At 33.3% G+C, this 13,748-nt stretch overlaps 1 protein-coding gene across 4 annotated transcripts in view; it reads right to left on the bottom strand.

The window, feature by feature from the left end:
- Positions 1-654: 654 nt before the first annotated feature.
- LOC107450963 (fatty-acid amide hydrolase 2-B) overlaps positions 655-13,748 on the bottom strand; it is a 55,789-nt gene continuing 42,695 nt past the window's right edge. For all 4 annotated transcript variants that reach the window (XM_087164056.1, XM_087164055.1, XM_087164053.1 and 1 more), the window contains 3 exons: positions 8,373-8,524; positions 4,371-4,466; positions 655-1,415 (listed from right to left, as the gene is read on the bottom strand). In XM_087164056.1, coding sequence (XP_087020182.1) covers positions 798-1,415; positions 4,371-4,466; positions 8,373-8,524 — 866 coding nt within the window. In that variant the 3' untranslated portion in view covers positions 655-797. The remainder of the gene's footprint in view (positions 1,416-4,370; positions 4,467-8,372; positions 8,525-13,748) is intronic.

The following is a 13,748-nucleotide window of genomic DNA, read 5'->3' as shown; positions in this document are numbered from 1 at the left end:
AACAGAATATGTTTAATTGTTTTAAAGAAATATTTATTTCAAACCTATCACGAATGTAAAATAACATTGTATACAATAGGATTAATGATCAGTATCTTTGTTATATAATCTATGTACAGTTGCCAACATTGATGATTTTGTCAAGCGTCTTTTATCTAATATTATTGTCAAAAAACATGAAAATGTAAATCAACTATGTAAAATAAAAATTCCTTCAAAAATAAACATTGTAAAAATTACATTTTACAATTCAGCTGACAGTGGAAGAGCGCCACGCAGCTCAATAAATGAAATACCGAGTAAAAAAAAAATTCGATTAAATAACTGAGTCGTTATTTTGAAAAGTGTAATAAGTTCATTTGGGGCTAAAAAGTCGATTGTTTATTTACTTTTTTACGATTTTAATAATTATTGTTGTATTTTGATGTTTCCTCAAATTAACATTATAATCTTTTCAGCCCCGCCAGGTCATATATGTCCCACACACGGAAATACCATTGGGACATATTTGACCCATCTAAAAAATCTGGTGGGACTCATGTATCCCAGCCCATCTCTGAATCAACTTCTAGCACAATACTGATGTATTTTTCTTCTTTGAACTATTGAAATCGTAAAATGATTTTTGATTAACAAAGATTAAACTAGACATGATAGGGTTTAAAACACCACCCAATTTTATTAACATTTGTTAATATTAGGTTCATTCAATCAAAAACCCTTATGATCATCAGACTTATAATTTTTTTTCAAAATTTATCTTTCAATATTACAATAAATAATTTTAAAAAAATATTTTATAAGTCTTTTTTATTTCCTAAAGTAGTATCCATCTGTGGTCTCCATCCTCCAAATGCTTTTTCAAGCTCAGCAGCAGCTAACATTGTTAGCATATCATTTCCTTTCTTACCAACAACCTGTATTCCCAGAGGCAAACCATGCTTGTCGAATCCCATTGGACACTGAGTTACTGGCAGCCCTAATATATTGAATATACTTACAAAACAAGCACTTCCATAGCTAACAAGTGATTCATTATGGTACGGAGCTGTATGCGGAAGCGTTGGACACAAAAACAGAGAATTATCGTCCAACAATCTTTCAAATTCATTCTCCAATTCCTTGTTCCAATTATCACATTGAGATACAAGATTTATGTTGTCTTTTAAAAGCCATTTTGCGAAACAAGCAGGTATAAGGGAATAAAATGTAAACTGACATTTTCCATATAGCATTTTAATCAGCTCTTGGATTCCATTTAAATTTTTAATTTTTCCGTTTGTTGCAATTGCTAATAAGTTGAAAGCAACACGGCCATAGTAAGAATTTAACACTATTGCATTTGTTTTGTTTATAAGTGGAACTTTGATTTCTTTCACTTTCGTGCCATATTTTGTGTTGCAATGCAATGCCGCCTGTAAGAGAATTTTCAATCTTGTAAGAAAAAAGTTTTAAGTTAAATATTGAATGAAGATACATTAAAAAAATAAACTGTCGACTATGACTAAGATATATCAAAAGTGATGGAAATGTTAACTATGCGTAAAGAAACTAATACAAGGTATAAAATTAATACTACAAGAAAAACATAAATAAGATACTGTAAAAACATATCATAGTATGCCTAACATAATTCAAAACATAACTTAGTGTGCAATATAATTAAATTAAAAATTCGACTTAATCTATTTTTGAAGAACTCATAATCATATTAAGTATTTGATAACAGAATGCTAAACAATGCAACAACAATAAGAGTAATTTCTATTTGCAATAAACGGACGAAGAGTGTCTAAATACGAGTTAAATTAATGTCTTCTATCTAGAAAATCATGTTTCATAACAGATTAAGAAAATTTATGAAATTTTAATAATAGCAATAAAAGACTGATTATTGTTGAAACTGTTCAATAATACACTGGTGTGCAAAACTTAAGCAACAAGTGGTTTTTCGGCCACAGCTCCCCAACAAAGTATAAGATAGCCATGAAATTGCAGTATAATATGCACGTAATTCAGTAGAAAGATTATTTGCATGCAAATTTTAGAAATAAAACGTCGTAGGTGATGTAAGTGTATGTAAACCTTGTGGGTCGGCGCGAGCAGGTCAAAGCTGTAATAAAAGGATGAAGAGCACCGTAATTAAAGACATTCGCTGAAAGTGACTTGTTTTGTGAAACATGTCTTCAAGAAATCATTTAGACGACTTTACTCGAGGAAGAATGATTGGGAAGCTTGAGGAGGGGCGTAGTGTGACCAGTGTCACCGAAGAGTTCGGGATCAGCAAACGTGTTGTTTCTCGTGCTTGGAATGCCTTTAAAACTACTGGTACAGCTGTTCGGAAGGTTGGTGGTGACCGTCGAAGGAAAACAACACCAAGAGATGACCGTTACATTATCCTCCAGGCGAAAAGAAACCGTTTTCAGTCAGCGAGCGCCATATCTCAGCAACTGTGCACAGCCACAGGACGACAGGTATCAAGATTTACAGTGGCCAGACGCATCCACTAAGGTGGCTTATTTGCTAGACGTCCTGAACGCTGCATACCTTTAAAAGTTAACCATCGGCGGCACCGTTTAGAGTGGTGCAGAGAACACGAAACCTGGACACCTCATCAATGGAGTCGCGTCCTCCTCACAGATGAGAGTCGTTTTAGTGCTACACGCGATTCTCAACCTCAGTTGATCTGGAGAGAGATTGGAGCTCGATTTCATCCCAATAACATTGCGGAAAGAGATCCTTAAGGTGGTCCTGGAGTTGTCGTCTGGGGTGGCATTATGTTGAACGGACGGACTGAGCTTCAGATCTTCGATCGAGGTTCTGTAACTGGAGACCGCTACTGCAATGAGGTAATCCTACCCCATGTGCGTCTGTTCCGATGGGCCATTGGACCAGACTTCATTTTTATGGATGACAATGCCCGGCCACACCGTACTGCTAATGTTCAAGAGCTACTGGAAAGTGAAGATATCACACGAATGGATTGGCCAGCTTACTCTCCAGATCTAAATCCCATAGAGCATGTGTGGGATGCATTAGGGAGACGTCTTGCGACACGACAGTATCCTCCTGGTAACACCCATCAGCTGAAAGATGCGTTAAAGGAGGAATAGAGACGTTTACCCCAAGAGCTCCTGGATAATCTGGTGCTCAGCATGGAGAGACGATGCCAAGCAACAATTACAGTAAGGGGAGAGCATATCTCATACTAGGGAACATCTGTCAGTTGTTCTTCAGGCAATCATGTGTAACACCACTATATGTCAAATAAAGCCTTTTTTTTGTTCCATACCCTACTTTAAGCTTTATATTCATTTCTACGCCATTATTCTTTTACCATCGTTTAAGTACAAATTAACGTACATCATATTCAAATTTCATGTCAATCGGATGATTTCTTGTAGAGTTATGACAAAAAATGCACTTGTTGCTTAAGTTTTGCACACCAGTGTATTATAAATTGTAAATCTAACTTTACATAACAAAATGCATGGCTTGCTATTTGTTTCTAAAATTAAAAAAGGTTAAAAGTAAAAACACACTAGCGATATTATCAAAGTTTAAATCCAACGTGAAAAAAGTTAAATTATCATCGCACTCCTTATCCAGATAATAATCAACCGCCGCAGCTATCTCCTTCAGTCTGATAAAGCTATTAAGTTTATGCTGATAAAAGCACTTGCTGACACTGAAACAAGTAAAATAGTAGGTAACTTTGAATTCAAGGATTTCTGTGTTTGGAAAGTGGATGTAATGAAATGATAACACGGGAATAACAACAATTCAAATTTTAAAGTTCCATTTTGATAAAATTTATCAGTCATTATCGGGTTATCAATTAGAAAAATTCAATAGAATTATAGAAGAAGGATTGATTGATCACAAATTTTCTTTACATTTCTTTATATCTTCATTTTTTCTCATTTTATTTCTTTAAATCAAAAGAAATACCTATAATTCTCAAAAAAGTATCTGTAATCTATCATTAATAAATAATATCTTTTAAAGGAATTAGTTTTCTCGGCGATTCTTCTGAAATTTCCTAACGCACGAGTGTTTACAAATTCTTTTATAAAAAATTTTATTTTATTTTAGGTTTCAAATATTTTGTACAAAAAAAGAACGCATCTTCAAAGTATTTTATTGCTTACGCTTATAATATTTTAAATATTTAATATAATTAGCTTTAAATATTTTAAAACAGAATAGAAATCAGTACAACTTGCTTTTAGTGTAATTTTTCTATTATTAAATTGCAGTTTCAGTAAGTATTTCCATTCAAACAATTTTAAAATATAGTTATCGAAAACATTAATTAAAAATAATAAGCAAATGATAACTATTTTAGAAATAAGTATAATTTTACTTACGTTTCGTACTGCTTGATCTATTTCTGTTTCTGTATTAAACATCCAGGCACCATCTATCTTTGTCTGGTAATAAATTTTTAGGCTTTTGAAATCAACCTGTAGGTGATATAAATGTGTTATTCGCTTAATATAACTCATTAGTTACAAGAAAGAAGTAAAAGATGAATAAACAAAGCGTAAAATGTTTAGAGCCATATATTTTTATAATGACATCACTAATTTAAAATGAATGAGTAAGTAGAGCCCTGCAATCTGCCTGAAGATGAAAGAAATGTAAGAAGCCTTATAATTTAGAATTGTCCTCATAATCATCGATAATTTGCTTAATTTTTATTTTTCTGGAAAATGTCTTTATTTTACATTTAAACTTGACAGACAAGACAAGTGTTTTGCGTTACAAAAAAAATGCAATTGACTGTAACTGATTTGCAATTGATTGCAAAAACTAAGTGATTTTTAATGTTATAACTATAGTTCGAAAAATTATTTTTGCTAATAAGTAGAGCCGTACAATTTAAAGAAGTATCAAGTTTCTATAAACGTGACGCTTTTAACACGTTCACGCCGGGAAAAGTGAAAATACTGGTACGGGAAAAGAGAAAATACTGGTAGAAGAACTATTTCAATATTAGGTAATATTCGAGAGGAGTTAATCTATTCTCAACAATAACAATTCACTGTAAGGAAATTTTTCACGGCGAAGAAGCAATTCAATATAAAAATTGCATCCGTTAAAAACAATTGGTAGTTATGGATTTTTATTATTCCCGGAAAAAAACTAAAAAATGAAATTTATTTGTTACCAATTTTTACTCCAGTGCGCCGCCAAGATGAAAAAATCTAGCGTGACCCACCGGTGGGTCACTCCGGCGTGAACGTGTTAAGTTAGTTTTAAATAATAGTTTTATCAAATTCCATTCTCTATACAAAATAAAAATGAATGATTTAAGTCAAAAATGTAAGTAGAAGTATGATTGGAATTTATGTAAAAACATTATTGGCAAGTATGCTTATTAATTTCATTTTTTATTTTTTGTGCATTGAAAACAAATAATTCTTTTTTACACTTGTGTCCCTCATTTTAATTTTTTCCCCAATGCCCACCAGTGTTAACATCCGTCAGTTCAGGCCTTTACTGGGCGATTTCGTTGGCCTCTCTTTCAGGGGCACCATATTAGGCGGGCCAACGTCGCTCCCACAGTAGGGACAGATAGTACAGCGAAGGAAAGAACATCCATGCCTTGCCCGGGATTCAAACCAAGAGACTTTCTGATGCAAGGGCAGTTCCGTAACCCCTACACAGACTGGTCGGCTTCATTTTAATTCTATCCCCGTAAATGTGTGTGATAGTTTTTTCTCCTTCTTTTATTCATTTCACCTACTTCAACTAGTTAACACATTTTTATGATTTCTTGCAAATTTAGATTACACCTCAGTCCGTTAGTCCGGCAGTGGACTGATCGTTAAGAAACGGTTCCCAGCAGATCACCGAAGTCAAGCATCACTGACTGCGGTCAGTGTGCGTTTATGTGACTACTTGGATCAGTCTGCGTAGGGACCGAGGGTGTGCGGTATTGGTCCTCGTTAAACTGTTCTACCGTACAGTCCTCAACTTCAAGTCCAGGTCGTCGGGCTACCGAAGCGGGGGTGCCATCCCCTCTGCAGAGGATCAAAATTGCGATGGCATGTCTTTGGATCATCTTCAGGGATATTTCCCAGACCGTCACCAATAGCCCATTGTGCAGCTCTAGTGCAACGTAAATGAGCTACACCAACAACAACAACAGTCCGTTAATTTTACGATCCTTACATAATTTTTATCACTATTTCTTTATTTTTTACTTTATACTTCTTCCTGATACTCCTGATTGTTTACTTCCTGATCCCTGATTCTCTGCTATTATCTTTTCTATTTCGGGAGAAATTTTATTGGCTAAGACTACTTTCAAAATTGACCCAACGTGAGCGTTATTAATACGGTTTCGGACAGGAGATTTATTTCCATTCATAACAGAAAATAATTGCTCTCACTGATAAGTACTTCCAAACTTGGAAATAATTTCACACGCGAATTTTCGAGTATTTTCAATCCTTGCTAGTAAATATTCGTCAAATTTAGGCACACCCGCTTCAATGAATTTTGCCTTCAAATTTGAGTCGCACTGAATCTCAATCAATTCCATTTGCATATAACTGGGTACTGAGTCTATATTTATTGAGAAAATCGAAGAAAACAAACAAAATTTGTCTTTCAAAGAATTAAAATCTTTAAACTTTGTTTCAAATTCTGTTTTAAGATTTGAAATTTTTTTCTGTGTATTTTTGATACGATGCAGTATCATCTAAACTAGATTTGTTCTTGTTGCACGTTAGAAAGTGCGTTAAATCTTCATTTTTCAGTTGCCTTTCCCAAAGAAATAGTTTACATTTGAATTCTTTTTTAATTATGTTAAACATGTTCGTAATGATCTGAGCCTTGCCTTGTAACAATAAATTTAAATCGGATAAGTGTTTGGTTATATCAACCATAAAATATAAATCTTGCAACCATATTTGATCGGAGAACAAGCTAGTATCTTGATTTATAGTTTGCAAAAACTTACATATTTTTTCTTTCAAATCCCAGAATTGATTGAGAACCTTGGAGCAAGATAACCAACTTACCTCGCTATTATAGGATAAACCTGATTATGTACTATCTAATTGACAGCTTAGTGTGAAACGGACTCCATTTCAGCCAATTCGAATTTTACATTTTCGAGCGGACAATTTAAAACGATCCGTATAGTTTATAAATAAAGTATATTATAATTTTATATGCTGGTTTCGTCTCTAATTCACATTTCTATTTTATTTTTACTTTGCTTCGGATATATTGACTGGGCCACAAAAATGTTCATCTCGGGCCGCGAGTTTGACACCCCTGCTGTAATTCATAACCATAAATTATTAAAATGTAATAAACATAATATTTTTCACTAATTTTTTCCTAAATTAATACATTTCCTAAATTAATAAGACTTTATGGACAGCCACAGATAGTGCAGGTCATCCGAAGCAATAGATTAAGATGGCTTGGCCATATCTGGAGAGGTTCAGAAAATAATACAGTCCAAATCGCCACCTTTAAAAATCCTTCGGGATCTCGGGCTAGAGGAAGACCTCCAGGTAGGTGGCTGGATGACACTGATAAAGATCTAAAAATATTAGAGATAAACAACTGGAAAAAAGTCGCCATGGACAGGATGCGTTGGAGGCTACGTGTGGTTGAGGCAGCCAAGGGCTGTAAGGGGCTGTCGTGCTGAAGAAGAAGAATACAAAATAATTAAAGGATTGTGACAAATATGTTTATTGAAATTTCTGCGTTGAAGGGTTAAGCTTGTGCGAATTCGGAAACACTTTTAGTGCAGACCATATTTCTTCAAGTATTATCAAAACAATTACTAAAATTGAAATTCAGTAAATAATATCAATAAAATATTTCAAAATAGTTATTTTTATACAACTTAAAAATCTTGGAAAATATATTATTAAAGCTGTGGAAAACTTTATAACCTGTAAGACGGGCAAACACTTTAGATTACAAGCTTCTTTTTTTATCTAATTGCAAAAACAAATGCAAAAAAATGCTTATATTCCATGTACACATTTGTATTTAAAAAACACATTATCTCTTTTGGAAAATTCATTGTTTATTTGCTTTTCAGTATAATCTTCATAGTAATAAGATCTTCAAAAAGTCTTTGCATAGGGTCAGGTATATGAAGCGCCTTCATAATTGGGAAAAATGCCATAGAGATTCCTTTACTCAGAATCAAATCTAATGCAATATAAAGTTTAGATTATAAAGTATATGGAATGCTTAGGACAAAATAGGAATTACCATATTTCTTTTTACCGAAGTTACATTTTTGTATCCAATTGTCTGTGCTTATGTATATTTTTAAGAATGCTTTAAGAGGGCATCCTTCTGTACTCATTTGATTTTTAAAAAATAATTACCTCTTTTTGAAAATTCATCGTTTTTTCGCTTTTCAGTATGATCTTCATCATAGTAATAAGATCTTCAGAAAATCTACTCATAGGACCAGCAGTGTGTATCTTCTTCAAAATTGGGGGTAAATCCATGGACATTCCTTCCGTTGGAATCAAATCTAATCGAATAAAAATTTCAGATTATAAAGTATATGAAGTGTTTGGGGGCAATATAGTGATGAGCCACATTTCTTTTTATCCAAAAGTTTTTTTTTGCATTTAATTGTTATTAATATTGTTTTCAAACAGTTCCAAGTTCCAAGAATTTCAATTAGATAGTTGCATAAAACACAGAAACATTTTATTCCCTAAATGGAAATCTTCTCTGTTATCACTTCAAAAACTTTCTTTTGAATCCTGTAATGTGGCTTATCTTCTTTTTAATCTAAGACCACGTGATTCCAATTCGAGAATATCATTCATGTTGAATGAGAATATCATCCGACCCAACTGAATTGAGCTGAATAGGTATATGAGGGTGTCTAAGGAAACTAATGGCCCTTTAACCATTCATCTTGGTCTTGATCGATGTGGTGGTGGGCATGTAAATGACTATGTAGAAAATTATGACTACGCAGTTATGTGCAATGTGGTTATAAAACCATAGCATAGTAAATGATATAAAATTAAGTTTTACTTGAAAAAAAGTTCAAGTTTGGCGAAAATACAACTTGTATGATGAAGTGTGATCATGTACAAATTATTGATGCTTAGAATATGATAAATCATCTTAATAGTATGCTATAATTGGCGAAATGTTTTTATCTTTGATTAGATTTACAAATAGGAAGATTTCGTTTAAGTTGGCTGCTGAGTAAGATGTGACTTTTTCCTAAAATTTTATACTTAATTAATTGCATTTATTTTGACGTCATGGTGTAAAGTATCATTCCTTGTGAACCATCTAGCTTTTGTTATTTTGGCAGATTATTAATTTGTTTAGCTGAGTTTGGATTACATTCGTTTAGACTAATAAAGCATATGTAAGTATAAGGCGGATCATAGATAAATAGAGCAATCATTTGAGCTTAACTGCCATACTTGATTGAAAGGGCAAGCTGTCTGTAGGAAAAAATTTATTCATACAAAGATGGAAAAGAGCAAAAACTGGTAAAAAAAACCATTTTATTATAGCTTTTTCTCAAGAAGATTAAAACATACATGCCAACGAAGAAGTTTTTCAGTTATAATAAATAGGGTTGTTTTTTTTACCAGAGTAAAAACCAATAGTGATGTATAAGTTATAATTCTAGTCCTAGTGTTTTGATTTTATTGGGCACCTGGGCCGCAAAGCGACACCTATCCCATTCATCTGGAATTTTAACAGTGTTTTGGTTGAGCATTGAGGTAAACAGGAAGTGGAGTTGCTTTTATGAATGTTTCAAGCACTTTGCTTGAATAACTAAAAAGGAATCAAAAATTAAAAGGAGCAGCTTGCTCTATAATTGTGTTTGTTTGATTTTGGAGTTGTTCAGTATCGTATCAGCATGAGGAAACGTTATTTTCTGAAAGGTTGATGAAATTATTTGTTTTGATAGTTATGATATGAGACATCGGAGGTGAAATGTGCAGCTATTGGTCTGTAGTTTTTATCTTTGATATAATTTTCAAATTTAAAGATTTCATTAAAATTTGCTGTTTTACATTCTATGGCTTTATCGAAAAGATCTGCGTTTAGCTTGTATATATGCTGTGATAGAGTTGGTACTTTGAGGTCTGTATGTATATTGGCATTCCGGATGAACCATCTTGTACTGGTTATTTTTTTAAGGATCTTGTTTTGGCACTGGTTTAATTTCTTCGGTAGATGTTGAGGTATCGTTGTCCTGGCAGGTGAGGCATAGGTGAGTACTGGGCGGCTCATTGCTGTATATTGTAGCTTCTTCAGTTTAAGTGGTATATTCTGATTATATATTAATGGTTGTATGGCTATTATTGCTGCATTTGCTTTATCTATTGTGCTTTTGATATGATCATTCCAGGTGAGTTTGCTATTGATTATAAGGCCAAGATAATTTGCTTTTTTAACTATTGGTATTGGTATATTGAACATTTTTGGTTAAAGTTGTGGAAGTATTTTAATTCTTCTTTTTTGTATAATTAATATTTGTGATTTTCCAGCGTTTACTGCAGTTTTCCATTTTAAGTACCAGTCTTCTATTTTTATAATTCAGAATATTAAGACCTTATTCAGGATTCCCACTATCTTTTAAAGTGAGATAAATCTCTTCAGCTACAAATAAATTTTTAATTTAATCTTTTGTACTCGCGCTTCTTTTCGCAGTTAACAATCAGGAGACAGTTTACAAGACAAAGGCCAGGTGACAGTTTTTGTACCCTCTTTTCACTAAATTGCTAATTACTTTGTCAGAGATGCCAACTTGCTCCGGTCAGCAAATAAATACTTTAAAGTGGTAGTTTATCAATTGTGATTCTTGGTTTATTAAATTCAATTTAGTAGATTTTTATCCACCACTATTTCCAAATAATTCGTAAGCTTATACAATTCACCACTTTATAATACATATGTCAAGCTATACCTTTTAAAAAGCAACCAAAAATAGTCAAATATTTGCAAAATTTGCTTTGTAGTTATTTACCGCTTCTTTAATTATTTTGGCGTGTCCGGAGCAATTGGCATCTCTGTCTTATAACCGTCGTTGAACTGCTGACCTAATCTAAGTTTACGATTACTAGGGTTCAATTCCGTTGCCTTGTAACTTTGAACCCATTCCAGAAGACAAGAAAACTCCTGGATCAAGTATTGAGAGCAAATTGCCATTATGGAGGACTTTTTGATGGAACTAACGCGCATTTGTGTTACATGGTGAAGAAAATGACGAAAACCTTCCCCGGTTAATACTCTAACTCATTATCCTTCTACCACTAAGTATATTGTACTTCAGCAATGAAGTTACATCTACCTCTCTCAAAGGGCCGTAAGGCCTCAGAAGCACAGTTCAACTACAACGAGCGAACGATCAGACGGGAAGCATGCTCTCAATCATCCTTGCCACCACGGCTCTACAATTAACACATAACTCCTGGAAACCATCAAATAAAGTGGTTGCTAAAAATTAAAGTAGAGAAATGTAAACATCCAGAATGGTTGATAATTTATGGTGTAAAGAGGAGCCGTCGACTGCAAAGTGATGAAGGAAAGATAAATAGGCGCAAAAAATATACAGGGCTGCCAACTTTATCCGATTTCTGTAAAAATTTATACTAGTGGCAGCTAAATTAAAATGCATTATTTTTTGTTCATTTAAACTAATTTCCCCTACTACCACACATAAATAATTTTAAAGTTCATATGTAGCGCCACGTCCTGCTCTTTCGTGGTGCAAACCAAAGCTGTTCAATATCCAAACACCGATAGTTAAAAAAGTAAGCTCACCTGGAATGACCATATCATAAATATTAGAGACAACGCAAATGCAGCAATAACAATAATACAATCACTCATCTATACCAGAATGTCTCATTAAAACTAAGAAAACTACTATATACATCAATGATCAGACCAAATCTTACATATGCCTTATTACCTGCCTGGACAACCCTACTGGAACATCTCATGAAAAAATTCAACAAATACCAGAACAAGATAGTCAGAAAAATCACCCGTGCCAGATGTTTCATTAGAAATACAAATATCCACAAAAACCTCAAGATCCCGACCTTGTTACAATATATTTACAAACTAAATGCAGATTTCTATGACAAGGCCATAAAATGCAATGCAGTAAGCTTCAACCAGTTATTCAATTTTGAAAATTACGAAAAAAGATATAAAATTAAGACCCATAGCTGCTCCCTTTACATCCGACGCCTCATATCACAATCATCAAAATAAATAACTAATCACAGATCCATCCATAGCATCAGATTCAACAACAATACTGACAACTCGATCAAGCATTTCCCCACATTGACCGTCAATCTACACATAGTTTTTATACAGTTAGTTCGTTGAACAGCCGACCTAATTTTATGGGTTTACGACTACTAATGCTCAACTCCGTAGCCTTGTAATTTTAAACCCGATCCAGAAGACAAGGAAACTCTTGGATCGAGTATTGGGAGAAATTTGCCTTCGTGAAGGATTTTTGATGGAGCTAACCCGCATTTGCGTCACATGGTGAGGAAGACCACGAGAACCTCCTATGCTTAGCCTGACGACAAGGGGACTCTAACCCATGATCCGTCTACCACTGAGGATATTTTACGTCAGCACTGTGGTCGCTGCAAGTCGGATGTAGAATTCATATTGACTGGGATTCGATCCCGGTTCGCCGCATTGGAAAGGAAGCGCTCTATCCCCTGAGCCATCACGGCTCCTACACATAGTTTTTATTTTATTTTATAACCGTCGTTGAACAGCCGACCCAATTTCATGGGTTTACGAATACTTACGTTCAACTCCGTAGCCTTGTAATTTTGAACCAATCCAGAAGACAAGGAAACTCCTGGATCAGTACCCCCAGAGGTATTGATTTGTTGTGTTCATAGTTTACATAGTTGGGACATAGTTTAAAGCAAGCTGCTTCTTATAATTTTCATTATTATTATTTAATCAAGCAAGGTGCTTGAATTCCGTTAACAGCCACCAAATAGACCGCTAACTAGGACTGGGCGATATTAGAAATTATATATCGTGATATATCGTCAGTTTTGCATCGCGATATAGCGATGTATCGCGATATAGTATTTTTGAATTTCATTTACTTTAAGGCACAGAAAGTCAGATTTCTACCAAGACTTCATACGCATATTGATTTAAATCAATTTATAAATTTGAAAATATATATGTTTTGCTAAAGAAAGATATTAAATAAATTGACTAAGATGTAGAAATCTTACTTAAAATATTTATTGAAAAAATGTGTGTAGATACAGAATGAAATATTTGCACTTCTTTATCGTTTATAAGGTATAAGCAGTCTTAATTTAAGTTCCCCCTAAAATACCCTTAATGAAAAAAAATATTGTTATTAAACAAAAGCTGATTTTAAAATTTCAAAATATATTTTAATTAAAATAAAAGTTAGATTGACTAAAAGCCGAAGTTTAAAATTAAAAATGTTCGAATTTTAAACTAAAAAGTAAACATAAGAATTGTAATAATTTCTTAAAATTTTCGTTCTCTGAAAGATTTCTCAGTTTAAAAATAAAAAGGGAATTTTATAAAGATATCTAGCTGAAATTATTGAAAGAAAATTTAAAAAATTAAAAAAAAAGTTTGTTAAGAAATTCATATACACTTAAAACAAAGTGTTAAAAATATTTTTTTTTTTAAAAAAGAAACTTTTTTTAACAAATCAATATTTGCTTGTACTATTA

Source organism: Parasteatoda tepidariorum, chromosome 5 (genome assembly GCF_982258835.1).
Source record: "Parasteatoda tepidariorum strain Cologne lab strain chromosome 5, Ptep-v5.0, whole genome shotgun sequence".
NCBI lineage: Eukaryota > Metazoa > Arthropoda > Arachnida > Araneae > Theridiidae > Parasteatoda > Parasteatoda tepidariorum.
This window is presented reverse-complemented; position numbering and strand designations above follow the sequence as displayed.